Source organism: Phyllopteryx taeniolatus, chromosome 22 (assembly GCF_024500385.1).
Source record: "Phyllopteryx taeniolatus isolate TA_2022b chromosome 22, UOR_Ptae_1.2, whole genome shotgun sequence".
Taxonomy (NCBI): Eukaryota; Metazoa; Chordata; class Actinopteri; order Syngnathiformes; family Syngnathidae; genus Phyllopteryx; species Phyllopteryx taeniolatus.
The window spans coordinates 10,825,097-10,838,983 of NC_084523.1; the positions used below are offsets into that span (position 1 = coordinate 10,825,097).

A 13,887-nucleotide genomic window follows, 5' to 3' on the forward strand; every position below is an offset into this window, starting at 1 on the left:
GAATGAAAGATAATTTCAAGTTTCAACATTTTATTGAAATGTGTCCTACAAATATACGTGACATCACTTTGGCTTTGCCTTTCTAAACGCCGATTGGTTCCTGCTGGTTGTTCTGCCGTTTGACCACAAAAACCTTCTGCCCCGAAGCGGTCACTGTGAAAACAAAATCCTCCAAGATGACTGAAAAGAAGAGAAGAGAAGAGAAGAGCACGCGTGAGTCGAGCGTGCACAGCACGCGAGCGAGCGAGCGTGGACGCGTCTTACCCGACATGCGTTTGAAGGGCACGTCGGCCGATCCCGCCAACCTCAAGCGAGCAGCCGTGCGAACCATCTGCATCATCACGCCAGCTGTGCGCTCGTCGTTTTCCAGCTCACCTGAAGACTGGGGCGGGTCAGAGCAGGAGACAAAAGCTGACTTGACTCTCATTGTGTGAGCACGGAGAGGATAGGCACGTGGCATCTCGTCAACTTATCATGCTGGCATTGATTTTCACGCTTTCTCTTGACAGTCACAATAAAGCGAGCTGTTTTCTATCACCGCGAAAGGCACGCAGCTGCGACGGTTTGCTATTTGGAATGTTGACATTGTTGAAGCAACGCTTGAATATCGCTAAATACTCGAACGTGTCCCGTCGCGGCTGGACCACTCACGGCCAGAACGCCGTCCTCGCTGATGACCAGATAGCCGAGCTGGTCCGGGATCCGCTCCAGGCCCGCAGTCAGGGCAGCAGTCGTCTGGAACAACACCAACGTCAACAACGTGTCGCCATTCGACGGCGAATGGGACTTTGCGGTCGCGTACTTTACCATCCTTTCGTCTTCTTCGTTCCACTTGACTGCCACTTCCGGCTTGTTTCACGTGACTGGGAGTGCTTCAAGAGCCCTCGGAAAAACAAGAATTTGTCTCGTAAGCCGATTCCACGCATTCAAACAAAGCCAACTGAGGCCACGAGAATGAAATAGTGATACGAGTACGACTCGTAATGGGAATTTCTTCTGTTTAACGAATACAATTCAGTGTTTGAAGACAACTCGAAATTGCCCGTAGGTGTGAGTGTGAGGGTGAGTGCGAACGGTTGTTTGTTTGTATGTGCCCTGCGATTGGCTGGCGACCGGTTCAGGGTGGATGAACCCGCCTCTCGCCCGATGATAGCTGGGATGGGCTCCAGCACGCGCGCGACAGAAAATGGATGGATGGATGGATGGATGGAAGAAGGGAAAAACAACAGTACCTGATTACGTTTCCAGTATTTTATTCTCATCTGTGGCTGACTAAAAGCGCATTGCCGCCACCTACTGGCCAATTCACAGTCATTCATCTTCCGTCGCGCTTATCCTCACACAGGTCGCGGGCACCATGCGGCCCATTCCAGCTATCTTCGGGCGAGAGGCGGGTTCATCCACCCTGAACCGGTCGCCAGCCAATCGCAGGGCACATACAAACAAACAACCGTTCCCACTCACAGTCACACCGACGGGCAATTTCGAGTCTTCAATCAGCCTAGCACGCATGCTTTTGGGACGTGGGAGGAAACCGGAGGACCCGGAGAAAAGCCACGCAGGCACGGGGAGAACACGCAACGTCACAACTGGGAGGAAGATGTGCTTACCGGTCGACCACTGTGCAGTCTTACACTTTTGTTGCTGTTCCAAAACCACTACTACTACTACTACTACTACTACTAATAATAATAATAATGATGCACGGTGTACTGGTGGCCTCGCAGTTTTGAGGATGGAGGTTCGAATCCCGGCTATGAATCAACGAATTTCGAATCTGTGTGACCTCCCACCTTCCAAAAATAGGCGAGCATGTCAATTCATTCTCGAGCTGCCCTATCTGGCCTTGCTATTGAGAACAGAACAATAATAATCTATCTATCTAAGGGTCACTCAAAAGAATGCCTTTAATTCCTCAAGACAACAATGGAATATCAAAATATGAAATGATTCTAGGGTTTGCATCAGTGATGCAACACTACATGTTGACGTCAAAAGTGGAGCAAACCTTTGATGGGAAAAGCTGGAAGTGAAACCACAACATTATTCGAGGTGCGTTTTTTGGTAAAGCACAACTTTGTTTTTGGGCTAAGGAATGCATGCGCCTGCGATTGGCTGGCAACCGGCCCGACGACAGCTGGGATCGGCTCCAGCACGCCCGCGACCCGCGTGAGGAGAAGCGCGACAGAAAACGGATGGATGGAATGCATGCGCGCAAACATCACGTGGAGTTCAGGTCATCGTGGAGTATATTTTCAGAGTAACGCAATCAGAGTTCTTTTGCACAGGACAAATGGTTGGAGACCTGCATTCACACCAACTATCTTTTCTTTGCAATTCTTCATCAAAGGACGTCCTTTCACCAGTTCGATGTATATTGGGGTTTCCTGCTCCTCCCTGACAAGGAACCTGTCTGGGGTTTACAACTGGGTCCTGGTCTTCAAAGAGGACTGTTTTGCATTATCGCAGCAAAGGGCCCCGGGTGGGGGGGGGGGGGTTTGAGATTGACCAGGCTAAGAGACGACAGCAGACGAGTAGGGGTATTTCACGCACCCAGCAGGCGAGGGCGATTCCAAATAGGGTCATGAGGAGCAGCATCCTTCCGGATGCTACCAAGGAGGGGCTAATTCCACGCCCAGAGAAATAAACCTTAATAAACTGAGATCCAGGGCTTTTTCGTCGTTCTGGCAATGTAAGCAGCTGTGTTGACACTAAGGCGTGTTCAATAAATCGAATTCGCCCAAACGCCAAGTGTCTCGAAGTCTTCATCCCATGCCCGACGGACGTCGGAGTTCTCCCGGGTGACCTCCGACTCGGAACCACAGGCGAAAAAAAGCCACCGCAATCGGGGGGGACCATCCGCCAACATCCCCCGGACTCAGGGCAAGGACAGCGATACCCCGAAATGCTGCCCCCTGCTCCAGTGCGTTCCACTAACATGTGGATGTGTGAAATGCAGAGAACACATTTCGTGCGCATGACAAGAAAAGATGATCCTTCTTCTCGGTGTCTGTCAGCCTCCGATCAGCAGGGGGCGCCCGCGCACGCTCGACTGGAACGGAACGGAGCGGAGCGGAAGTGCCGGACTGCTCAGCCGACTGTCACATGATCTGCGATCCGCTCGCTCGGCATTTGGGAAGACGTTTTGACATTTTCGCTCGTCCTCTTTGCAAGCTTGTCCTCTTCGCGATGGCCGGCCGCGGGAAACTGATCGCCGTGATCGGCGACGAAGACACGTGCACCGGATTCTTACTCGGTGGCATCGGCGAACTCAACAAGAACCGAAAACCGAATTTCTTGGTGGTGGAGAAGGACACGAGCGTCACAGAGATCGAGGAGACCTTCAAGTAAGCGAGCGTTCCTCACACGGCGACCTTTTGTCTGATGATGATGATGATGATTATTATTATTGATCATGTTCATATGGCAATCAATCAATCAGTCAGTCAGTCTTTAAAATGACGACGACGACGACTCGGAGGCCTTCCTTAAGCAACCAAACATTTGCACGCATACCAATTCAATGAGAATTCAATCTCTTCACGTGTTCCCTTTGAATTATGCGCGTGTGGCTAAAAAGCGATGAAATGACGCGAAACCAGTTTTTGACCTGCTTTGAACAAGTTATCTGATCCAAAGAGCCATTCGTGTATCTTCGACTGCCAAGCCTCTTATGTTGTTTTCAGTGTCATGATGATAAGCTTTTGGTTTTTCTTGAACGCAGGCCAGTGGCTTCTTGTTTGTTGTATAATACATATTTCCACTTGTGAAACTCGAGTTTGTAATTGTCCTCCTATGCAGTCCGATGTTGTCCAGCTTGAGTGTCACTGTGAACGATCCATTGATCGTTTGAAAAGCTTTGAAAGGGTTGCTCGCTGAAGGGCGGGCGCCTGACCCATATGCGGAACGTCAGCTTCGTCCGACAAACGTGAAGAAGTTCAAGGGTCATGTCTGGCCCTCTTCCCCTTGTGATGGGGAAGTCTCAGAAGGCCTTCCGCCGGTATCCACTCGTATTTCGGCCGGACAATTTCTGCTCGTTTTGGCGTCGTTTTATCCCCGATACAGCTTTCCCCGTCGCCGACATTCACTTCTTGTGCACCTGGAAACCATTTGTGTTTTTTTCCCTTGGAAAACGGACGTGAGAGCGAAGCCCATTTCTTTGTGTGTTGTCGAGCAGGAGCTTCCTGGCTCGCGACGACATCGGCATCATCCTCATCAACCAGTTCATCGCCGAAATGATCCGGCACGCCATCGACGCTCACGTGCAGTCCATCCCGGCCGTGCTGGAGATCCCCTCCAAAGAGCATCCCTACGACGCTTCCAAGGACTCCATCCTGCGGCGGGCCAAGGGCATGTTCTCTGCCGACGACTTCCGATAAAAAGCCAAATTGTCCTTTTTGTCTTGGCGCTCGCGGGACCCGAAGTGCGCTCGCGTCCCACGCTGTGAAAATGTGTCATGTGATTCACTGTGTTGTGTTTTAAATGATAAAGTCAGATCGATGTGACCTTCATCTTCTCCTCGTCCTCTTTTTGACCTGGGATGACTCGTTGTCACGGAAACGCTCATCTACTGTCGTCCGCTGACAGCCCAATAGGGAGAGGGCCTTGTCCTCGCCGGGATTGAGCCATTCTCTCTCCGGGAAGCTGGGCTGCTTTCGTGCTTTCCACGTCCTTTGCGGTCACGCGTTGTTGTTTTATTGTGCGCTCGATGGGAAGTTCGCTCAGGAAGAAAATGTTACGCGCGACACAGCGTTGTTTGCAAAACGTGCACACGTTTTTCAGGAAAATAACACAATGGCCGCTTTCTTCCTCAAAAAAAAAAGAAAAGCTGACTGCTTGTGTGTTAAATTGTTCTTGTTTTATTGGAGCATCGGACTTCCAAGTATGACCATGATGACGAGTGGCGGGTTTCAAACTTGAGGCCGGAGGGCCAGAGCCGACCCGCCACAACGCCTTATGTGGCCCGCTCAAGCAAATCAAGTGTCAATCGGTTGGTTCTTTTCATTTTGGCAGAAAATCTGTTCTTAAATGGCAATTTTTCTTCACCTATTGCAAGCATTTTTTTTTTTATCAAATGAATTAAACGGAGGTCCTGGTCCTCCGCGGTTCGGGTGAGCCACTTTTCTCCGCGGAGGCACTCCGGTTTCCTCCCACATCCCAAAAACATGCGTGGTAGGTTGATTGAAGACTCTTAAGTTGCCCGTAGGTGTGAGTGTGAGTGCGGATGTGCCCTGCGATGAGCTGGCGATTTCCGCCTCTCGCCCGCAGTTTAGTTTGCTGGGAAAGGCTCCGGGATACTGAAGGGTACGTCAATATTGGCACGCCAATCAATATATCCGCTAATCAATTGCAGGGGCTCATTGTGCATATGTAATCATGACATTTCCATGGGAGACTTGGCTTTCCACTTGGGCCCCATCGCGATGATGAAAATGCATTTGGTGTTCGTCAGACAAAGTATTTTGAAAGAATATTGTCAACCACTGTAAATGTAGTACACCTCAAGCTTAAATCTCATGATACCTAAGAAAAGGTTTAGAAGTCACCGATGGTGTCGTGGTCCACTCGCCCGACTTTGGTGGGGGCAGCGCGGGTTCAGTTCCCAGTCAGTGACGGTGCGAATGTACGTGCGAACGGTCGTCCGTGTCTATCTGTGCCCTGCGACTGACTGGCGACCAGTTCAGGGCGTAGTCCGCCGGGATAGGCTCCGGCGTCCCGCGACCCTAACCGGGATAAGCGCTGTTGAAATGGATGGATAAAATGTTTATAAATTAAAAAAGTGAATATAGTATCATATATCTATATATGTACACACACTAAAGTGCGAGGTGTGGTTATTTAAATGTTCTTGCCACCGGTTGATAGTTTATTCACTGTCCTACGTTTGATTGTATTTCCTGTTTTAAATGTTCCCTATTTAATTCTGTGATTCTTTTATACGCCACAAGAGGAAGCCCGTCCGTGTAAGACAGAATTATCGGTCGAGTTTGGAGACGGTTATCGTCGGAGTTTAGTTTTTTTTTTGGGGGGGGGGGGGGGGAACTGTTCAGTGGTGAGTGTGACGAAGTTGCGACGGATAAGGTTGAGTCAATAAAAAGTCAAAACGAAAAAGACGAGATCGATCGATGTTGTTCCCGCGAACCCGACGACAAATATTGACTCGGGGACCTTGAGCCGAAGCAGAAGAACACGTGACGCGCGACCCGGTGGACTCGCCTGTGAAAAGGCGACGAGGGTCGCCAACGACAGCCAGGTTCACTTGCGCTTGCGGAGTCATGCGCTGGGCGCAGGTGTTCGCGATGCTGACGATGCTGACGACGCTGACGACGACGTGCGTTTCAGCTCGTCCGGCTCGCCGCCGACGCAGGTGAGACCTGCTCCAATTGGTTCTCGCGGGCGGGGCTGACTTTTTGGGGGTTTTTGTTGGTTTGTCAAGGAGCCCCACGGACAGGACTCGACAGCTCGGGAACGCAGACGAGCCGCAGTGAGTTCGCCGCCGCCGTCCCGATAGACGCTCGTTGGTGACCGTCCGTTGGTTTTTCCTCACTCTTCTGATATATTTGATTGATTGTCTTGCAGGTGGGACTGCTGCGAGACCGCCAACCAGACACTCGCTGATTGGGCACGGTCAGTTGAAATACGCCAACTCTTCCGAGCGCAGCACCGTACAGCTCGTATTTCGAATGCTATACGTACATTGACAGCCTTTTGTTTGTTGAGGCATTTTCCCTTTCGTCCAAAAGAAAGGCTTGTTGATTTCCGAATATTTGTACTGACTTCTTTTTTCAAATGCAGCATGGCCTTGCACAATGGTGGATCCGGATGCCTTTTGCGCCTGCTGGCAAAACGCCTGCTCGGGGTTACCCTTCCTGTGGAATGAGGCGAGCTTTGGCGGGTTAGGGGATGTCAGGACGCGCTTTTAGCGACGATCGGTGCGTGTCAAACAAAAAGGCGGCCGCTGTTTCCAGACGCCTTTTCTTGATTGACAGAGATGGCTCCTTTCACCCATCCATCCGTGTTCCGTATCGCCTATCCTTATTAGGCTCGCGGGCATGCCGGCGCCTATGCCGGCTATCTTCGGCCAGGAGGCGGGGTACACCCTGAACCGGTCCATATAAACAAAGAAGCTTTCGCGCTCACACCTACGCCCGATTTAGGGTCTTCAATGAACCTACCGCGTGTGTTTTTGGGATGTGGGAGGAAACCAGCGTACTTGGAGAAAACCCACGCAGAACAGATTTGAGGCCGGATTTGAACCCCGGTCCTCAGAACTGTGAGGCAGATGTGCTCACCGGTCGTCGATTGTTTTTCAAAACGGGGCCCTCCCTGCCCAGAATTCGGACGCGGTGGTCCTCAGGGACCGTCCCTTCTTTTTCGGGTGTCTGCCGTCGGACCGAAAGAAGTCTCTCGCCGATGTTGTGCCCTTCGCTTGTGGGGAGGCTGCTCGTTTCTCCCATGTCGAGGTCGTCGCGCTCCTCGCCGTTGCCTTCCGAGACTGCAAAAACAATATTGCTGAGTTGACGCGTCAGCATTTTGTCCTCGAGGTGAAGGAACTTTTGCCTGCGGGTTTCCATGGGTTTGAAGTGCATTGGGCTTTTTTTCAAAATGATTCTTCTTCTTATTTTTTCTTGATTGATTTTTTGGAAGAAAATTCGTCTGAGTTTTTGTGACAAAGCAGCCATGTCGGGGGCCGCCACAGTCCGCTTCCTTCCTCCCTTCCTTCCTTCCTTCCTTCCTCCCTTCCTTCCTTCCTTCCTTCCTTCCTTCCTTCCTCCCTCCCTCCCTCCCTCCCTCCCTCCCTCCCTCCCTCGGTACGCAGGACGGTCTTCCCCCAGCGGACACGCGTATCAGACGGCAGACTGCAAACGGCAGAGCTGCACGCGTGTTAGTTAGCTGTGGCCTCTGAGCAATTCACAGCAACAACTTCCAACTTTGTTTTTCCTCAGCATTTCTTCAAACGTCACATCGCAGGACATGCCCGGCTCGACGTCGAACTTTTCCTCGAAGGACACGTCAAAGTTGCGGTGGCAAGACGGCTCAAATGTTACGCTGAACACATCGAAATTGGTGTCAGAGGACGTCACCTACTCGGTCAGGTGAGGACCAAGAAATGTCGCTATTTGGGTTTCTTCTGACCGCTCACCTCTATTTATTTGTGTTCACGTTTGACCTTGGACCCGTTGACAGGCTTTCCTACCAGCGCTGCGGCGTGTCCACCTGCGCCATCACAGAGCTCGCTTCCAAGCTTCAAGTCGGGGACGAAAAGGCCGGCGGCTCCACGACCGACCCGCACGGATTCGGGAAAAAATAATCCCGAGCTCGCTCCTCTCGGTCGTGTCTCCGCTGTTGTCTTTGCGCTTGTCATGGCGACGGCTTGTGCGTATCCCTTGAGGTTCGAGTCATGTTCTTGACCAGAGTTGATTTCAACATGGGCACGTTGGCGGACTGGTTAGCGCATCCGCCTCCCAGTTCTGAGGACCGGGGTTCCTCCGGTTTCCCCCCGCATCCCAAAAACCCGTGTGGTCGGTTGATTGACAACTCGAAATTGCGAAATTGAAGGTGCGAATGGTTGTTTGTTTCTATGTGCCCTGCGATCGGCCGGCGACCGGTTCGGGGTGTCCCCCGCCTCCCGCCCGGAGAGAGCCGGGACGGGCTCCAGGAGAAGCGGAAGGAACAAAAGATGAACGAACGAACGAGTTCAACATAAAGTCACCTCCCGTTCAGCCAAAACGTGCGTGCGTGTGTGTATTTTGTGGAACGACATAATATGAACTGATTGTCTGGCTTGAAGAACATGCAAATAAATATGATGTGAGAAAATCCTGTTCTATTTTCACCGCACTTCAAATAAACTGACAGGAAGTGGGCTGAGGATGACGAGCTTGCAGCTTCATCCCGTTCATGAGCGCGTTGCGTGAAGTTGGTCAAAGCAGCCGCACGCTTCCGGCGGCGTTTCGAGTCCATTTCGAGAAATGAATCCCGCCACACTCTGGTCAAACCGTCTTTTCGAAACAGCCTCGAAAAGTGTAAAACCACAGTACTTGGTTGTAACAACCAAATGGATTGCTCCACCTTCTTTCACCAGGCTCTGCGGCACGCTTATTCGCTTTTTGAATGGAAGCGAGACAAGTCATTGGATGGATCCTGTTCAAGCCAAGGTGCTGCCGAGTGCTTTTCTCGCCCATTTGAAAACGAATGCCACCCGCCCTAAACCGCCGATCCACGACTCACCCTTGAATCGTCTGTGCTACTGAAGAAGATTGTGAGGGTCGGCTGTCTGGCCTGTGTTCATGGTCCGTGTCAGCAAAGGGTCTTGCGGCCGGTGCGCGGTCAGCCCCGCCATCGTCACCGTGGCAACAGGGCCGCCGACCCTAACCTCACGTGCACGGCTTTCACGTCCCCCTTGTCGTCTGCGAAGGAAAGCAAAGGGCGCCGGCAGTGGTCGGCGGGTGACCTTTGACGAAGGGTGTGAGTGAGCGTGGCCTGACGGGGGCGACTGAGAGCTGAGCTCGGACGTGAACGCTGCGATGAAGTTTCAACGAGTTCCTTCTTCAATGGGAAGAGCTTTTATTTTGATGGTCTGTGAATCTCTGACAGGATATGGTTGCGCTTATTGCGGAAGAAATGACACTTGGACTCAGTGGACTTTCTGTGCAGCAGCTCGCTCGCTCGCTCTCGAGTTTGTGACCGTTGAGGAGCGAGAGAGAGAGAGAGACTAAGAGAGCGTGTTTCACGAGGCGCAAAGCCAAGAAGAGGCGGATTGACGACGGGAACAGGTGAGTCCCTTCCACGTCTGATGTTGAAGTCCTGCTCCACTTAGCTTCATGTTATCAAAGTCCGAGACATCGGGTAGAATGCTGTCAAATATTGAGTGCGCGAGCGTGTCACTTCCCGAATATGTTCAACGGGCGCAGGACGGGGTCATGTGGTGCGAAAAGTGAACCCAATCCCTTCCCTCAGCAGCCGGGGATTCCCGTTACCGTGGTAACCGGGACTCCAAGTGCATCAGCATGAACGCGCAACCCCGAAGAGTGCGCTTGAAACCGTGGCTTCTGGCCCAGGTGGACGGCGGCTGTTTCCCCGGTCTTCGTTGGATCGATTCGGACCGCCGGCTCTTCCAAATCCCCTGGAAACACGCCACGCGCAGCGTGCCGACGTGCCAAGAGGAAAACACCATCTTCAAGGTCTGTCCGTTCTTTCTCCCGTGTCTCAGAAAAACCACGCCAAATAAGCCCCCAAAAACAAGAAGTTGCACTTCCGCTTCTTGGAACATCAACTTCCTGTTTGACGAGGCCCATTTGTGACTTCCTCTGCCCGCGCTGACTTTTTGGTTTCCGGCTCTCTGATTGTGCGTGCACGTCCTCCAGGCGTGGGCCCTTGAAACGGGCAAATTTCAGGAAGGTGTGGACCATCCGGACCCTGCCAAGTGGAAAGCAAACCTGCGTTCTGCACTGAACAAGAGTAAAGAGTTTCAGCTCAAGTTGGACGGCACCAAACAGACGCCGCTTCAAGCCTTGAAAATTTACCAAGTTGTCAACACGGGTGAGGGCTTGCTCAATTGGCCCCTTCCTGTCCCGAAGAAAACGTTCACCGTGTGATTTGTCTTTCAGACGCCGCCGCGGACGACGATGAGGTAACACATTGTGATTGAGACCCTTTTTCTTGACATCTCTAAGGGGAAAATTGTGTTTCAGATGCCAAATCTGACGGAGCTGACGATCGGTGAGTTCAGGGATTTACGTGGCCGTGGAAACGCAGTTTGTGTCGTCTGACGTTTCGATGGCTCGTCAGATTCCGGGAAGTGCGACTCTGCCTCTTCGCTGTCCGTGCCGCATCCCCTGAGTCATGTGAACCAGTTCCGCGTGGCCCCCGTGACCTCTGAGCTCCCTCAGCAGGACTTCCAAATATTTGACGGGGTCAGCTTTGATCATCTCGAGGCCAGCGGCGCGGGCCAGGCTCAGGCGGACCCGGCCAACCTGCTCAGTAGCATCCCGTGTGAGTGAAGCTGGGCGGCGGGTGGGGGGCGTCGCCGTCTTCATTTTGAGGTCTGCAGAGCGTTTACGTGGCGAAGCCGACGCGACTTCCTCCTTTGGGTTTTGTGTCGCCGCAGCTACAGATCTGGACCTGAAGTTCCAGTACCGCGGCCGGGCGATGGGTTCGCTGACCATCAGTAACCCTCAGGGCTGCCGGCTGTTCTACGGGCAACTGGGGCCCGACCCGCAGCGAGTCGACCTGTGCGGACCCGTCGACCTGCAGCAGGTCCTGTTTCCGGGGACTTCTGAGATCCCGAGCCAGAAGCAACGTGAATACACGGAGGCTCTGCTGAACGTGATGGATCGAGGCCTCATCCTGGAAATCAGGGAGCAGGACATCTACGCCGTCCGCCTCTGTCAGTGTAAGGTTTTCTGGTCCGGACCGGGGGCGCCCGATCGGGGTCTGCCCAATCGTCTGGAGAGAGAGAGGAGGGTCAAAGTGTTCAGCCTCAACGATTTCCTACAAGGTGACAAACTCGAGTCTTGACATTGTGATCGGTTGCAAACATTGACAATACTACGAATAAATGTCCTGTCCAGGACTGATCTTGTACCAGAAGGGTGAAGCTCCGAACGTTCCCCCCTACGAGATCTACTTCTGCTTCGGGGAGGACTGGCCTGATATGAAACCCAAAGAGAAGAAACTCATTGTGGTTCAGGTCAGTGAGAGAGCGAGAGAGACGTAAAGGTCATTGAGCTGATTTGGAAACATACCTTCGGCTTTGTGATTGTGAGTATTGACCTTGTTTCGATCTTGCGATGCTCAGCAATCATTGGCAGTCCATCGAGAAAATGAGTTGCTTGTCCAGGACGGGGGGGAATATTACTTTGTTTGCTTCATATTGATTGATTGATTTGATTTGCTCCTCTTGAGCAAAGCCATGTCCTGACTGGAAGATCATAGCACTTGCTTGGGCTTTTCTTCAGGCTCAATGAAGCACCGTATCTCCGACAGAAGCTCCCCTTTCGGACCGCGGTGTCGTTCGTGACTTCACTTTTTTAACCACATTTCAACGGGATTGCTACGATACACCGAGAAAAAAAACAAACCCAAACGCTCCGTACACATACGTACATTTGTCGGTTTTGCTTTGATTCAATGAACACGATTCATGTCGTGTATCCTGAAAGTTGAACCTAAAAGTTTGGATTTCCCGTCAACTATGTTTGAATGTGCGAATAAACATTCGTGTTTCTCTGCACATTAGGCAAGGCCCCTCACGGTCCACTTTTAAAAAAATCACCTGGACTTGACTTTTTGGACGGTGTTTCATCATGGGCCATTTCTTGTCCTCTTCAGGTGGTTCCGGTGGTGGCTCGGATTCTAACAGAAATGTTCTCAGGAGAGCAGAGCTGGTCCATCGATAGTATCCGACTGCAAATCTCGAACCCGGATGTAAAGGACCAGACAGTGGAGCAGTTTAAGGAGCTCCAGAGACTTCTCCAGAGTCAAAATATCCAAGGACTCTGACCTGCACGATCCCCGGAAAACCGACATTCAAAGACCCCAGACCAGAGAACCAGGAGAACATTGAGCAGCACTTGTGCGTGCGTAAAAGTAAAGAAAAGAGGGCCGTGTTCATTTCAAGATAGTTTGCTCGTGTTCAGTGGGTTTTATTGACTTGAACTTCTCACCCTGTTCCTATATGGACATAGTTTCATGCATTCGTTCATTTTCCGTACCGCTTCCCCTCACTCGGCTCGCGGGCGTGCCGGCGCCTGTCCAAGCTCTCTTCGGGCGAGCGGCGGGGTACACCCTGAACTGGTCGCCAGCCAATCGCAGCCAAACATTGGGAACACATCCATCCACCAATCCACTTATGTGCACGTTAACCTGGTCAGGGTCACAGGGAAGCACGAGAGACAATCACGGTTACCTTCGAGGTGGACACAGACTCCTGAGGGATGAAATCGTTGCATTGAAATCATTTGAATAACCACTTGCAATGTAGCTATAGCACCGTACGTTTCCACAAAATTCCCAATGTCATCAAATGAAAATGTGTTTTTATTTGACGTTAAAAATGCCGCCATTGGTAGCAAGTTGATGACAGAGTGTTTGGAGCGGAATTCTAATGCGTGCAGACCACGATGATGTTCTGGACCTTGGCTTGAAGAAATCCCCCTGAATAGAACCTCTCTGACTCCCGGGATAGGAGGTCCCAGTGGTGGGAGTTTATTTCTGTCTCAGACAGATTTGGGATAAATCATGTGACAAACCAATTGAATGTGTTGGCATTATCGACGTCATTCCAATTGCGAGCTCAACCCCACCTGGGTCATATTCGTTTTTGCCAATTCTTGATGAGGTGGTGTATCGATTTATATTCCTATTCAACTCCGTCGACCTGTGCTCGGTAAATTGGCCTCCCGGAGGACGTATTTGGTACTAACAGACTTTGAAAAGATCATCAATCCATTTTTGGGTGGGAATCCAGCCATTGTATTGCAGCATGGTAGACTTGATAAGGATGCGTGTGTTTTGAAGCACTTTCAATGGAAAAAGATGTTCAACTTGACTCGAATGTGAATGTGCTCTTCGTTTTCCATCCTGGCATCATTTGTGAATGTATTATTTTTTTTCTTCAAGAAATTGTGACTGAACGGGAACCATCTCATTTTCTGTATTGCTACGTTTATTTCATGATTGTGCGATTCCGAAATGCCTTTGTAGTTATATTAAAAAGACAATGTTTTGCCTGATCACTCATGCTTGAATTAAAAGTACACATCTAACAAAGTCTGCTCGAACTATTTTGCTTGTCGTGATGATCAAGTTGTTCCCTGGCATTGGGGTGCAAAAGGGAAATTGTTTGTGTGCTGGATGTCCGACTGGTTTTTCCGGTCCGAGCGC

General features: G+C 51.2%; 3 protein-coding genes across 7 annotated transcripts; 2 read left to right on the forward strand and 1 right to left on the reverse strand.

Moving 5' to 3' along the window:
* Positions 1 to 13: 13 nt before the first annotated feature.
* Positions 14 to 1,094, reverse strand: lamtor4 (late endosomal/lysosomal adaptor, MAPK and MTOR activator 4). Its single transcript, XM_061762759.1, has 4 exons — positions 808 to 1,094; positions 652 to 735; positions 265 to 382; positions 14 to 180 (listed from the first exon to the last, which is right to left on the reverse strand). Exons 1-4 carry the CDS (start codon positions 808 to 810, stop codon positions 83 to 85), a joined length of 303 nt encoding a protein of 100 aa, XP_061618743.1. The 5' UTR covers positions 811 to 1,094; the 3' UTR covers positions 14 to 82.
* A 1,985-nt stretch (positions 1,095 to 3,079) lies between these two features.
* atp6v1f (ATPase H+ transporting V1 subunit F) lies at positions 3,080 to 4,505 on the forward strand. Its single transcript, XM_061762757.1, has 2 exons — positions 3,080 to 3,347; positions 4,178 to 4,505. The coding sequence occupies exons 1-2, from the start codon at positions 3,106 to 3,108 to the stop codon at positions 4,377 to 4,379; spliced, it is 444 nt and encodes a 147-aa protein (XP_061618741.1). The 5' UTR covers positions 3,080 to 3,105; the 3' UTR covers positions 4,380 to 4,505.
* A 1,577-nt stretch (positions 4,506 to 6,082) lies between these two features.
* On the forward strand, positions 6,083 to 13,776 carry irf5 (interferon regulatory factor 5). 5 transcript variants are annotated; one of them, XM_061762722.1, is made up of 13 exons: positions 6,083 to 6,367; positions 6,437 to 6,484; positions 6,580 to 6,627; positions 7,947 to 8,091; positions 8,188 to 9,776; positions 9,961 to 10,184; positions 10,368 to 10,542; positions 10,611 to 10,633; positions 10,695 to 10,722; positions 10,792 to 10,995; positions 11,111 to 11,500; positions 11,574 to 11,692; positions 12,334 to 13,776. In XM_061762722.1, exons 6-13 carry the CDS (start codon positions 10,011 to 10,013, stop codon positions 12,502 to 12,504), a joined length of 1,284 nt encoding a protein of 427 aa, XP_061618706.1. In that variant the 5' UTR covers positions 6,083 to 6,367; positions 6,437 to 6,484; positions 6,580 to 6,627; positions 7,947 to 8,091; positions 8,188 to 9,776; positions 9,961 to 10,010; the 3' UTR covers positions 12,505 to 13,776. The 5 variants fall into 5 exon arrangements, with proteins under 5 accessions (XP_061618706.1, XP_061618705.1, XP_061618707.1 ...); XM_061762723.1 differs by having other exon boundaries at positions 6,094 to 6,367; positions 7,947 to 8,096; positions 11,574 to 11,763; positions 12,334 to 12,468; XM_061762719.1 differs by having other exon boundaries at positions 6,096 to 6,367; positions 7,947 to 8,096.
* The last annotated feature ends 111 nt before the right edge of the window (positions 13,777 to 13,887 follow it).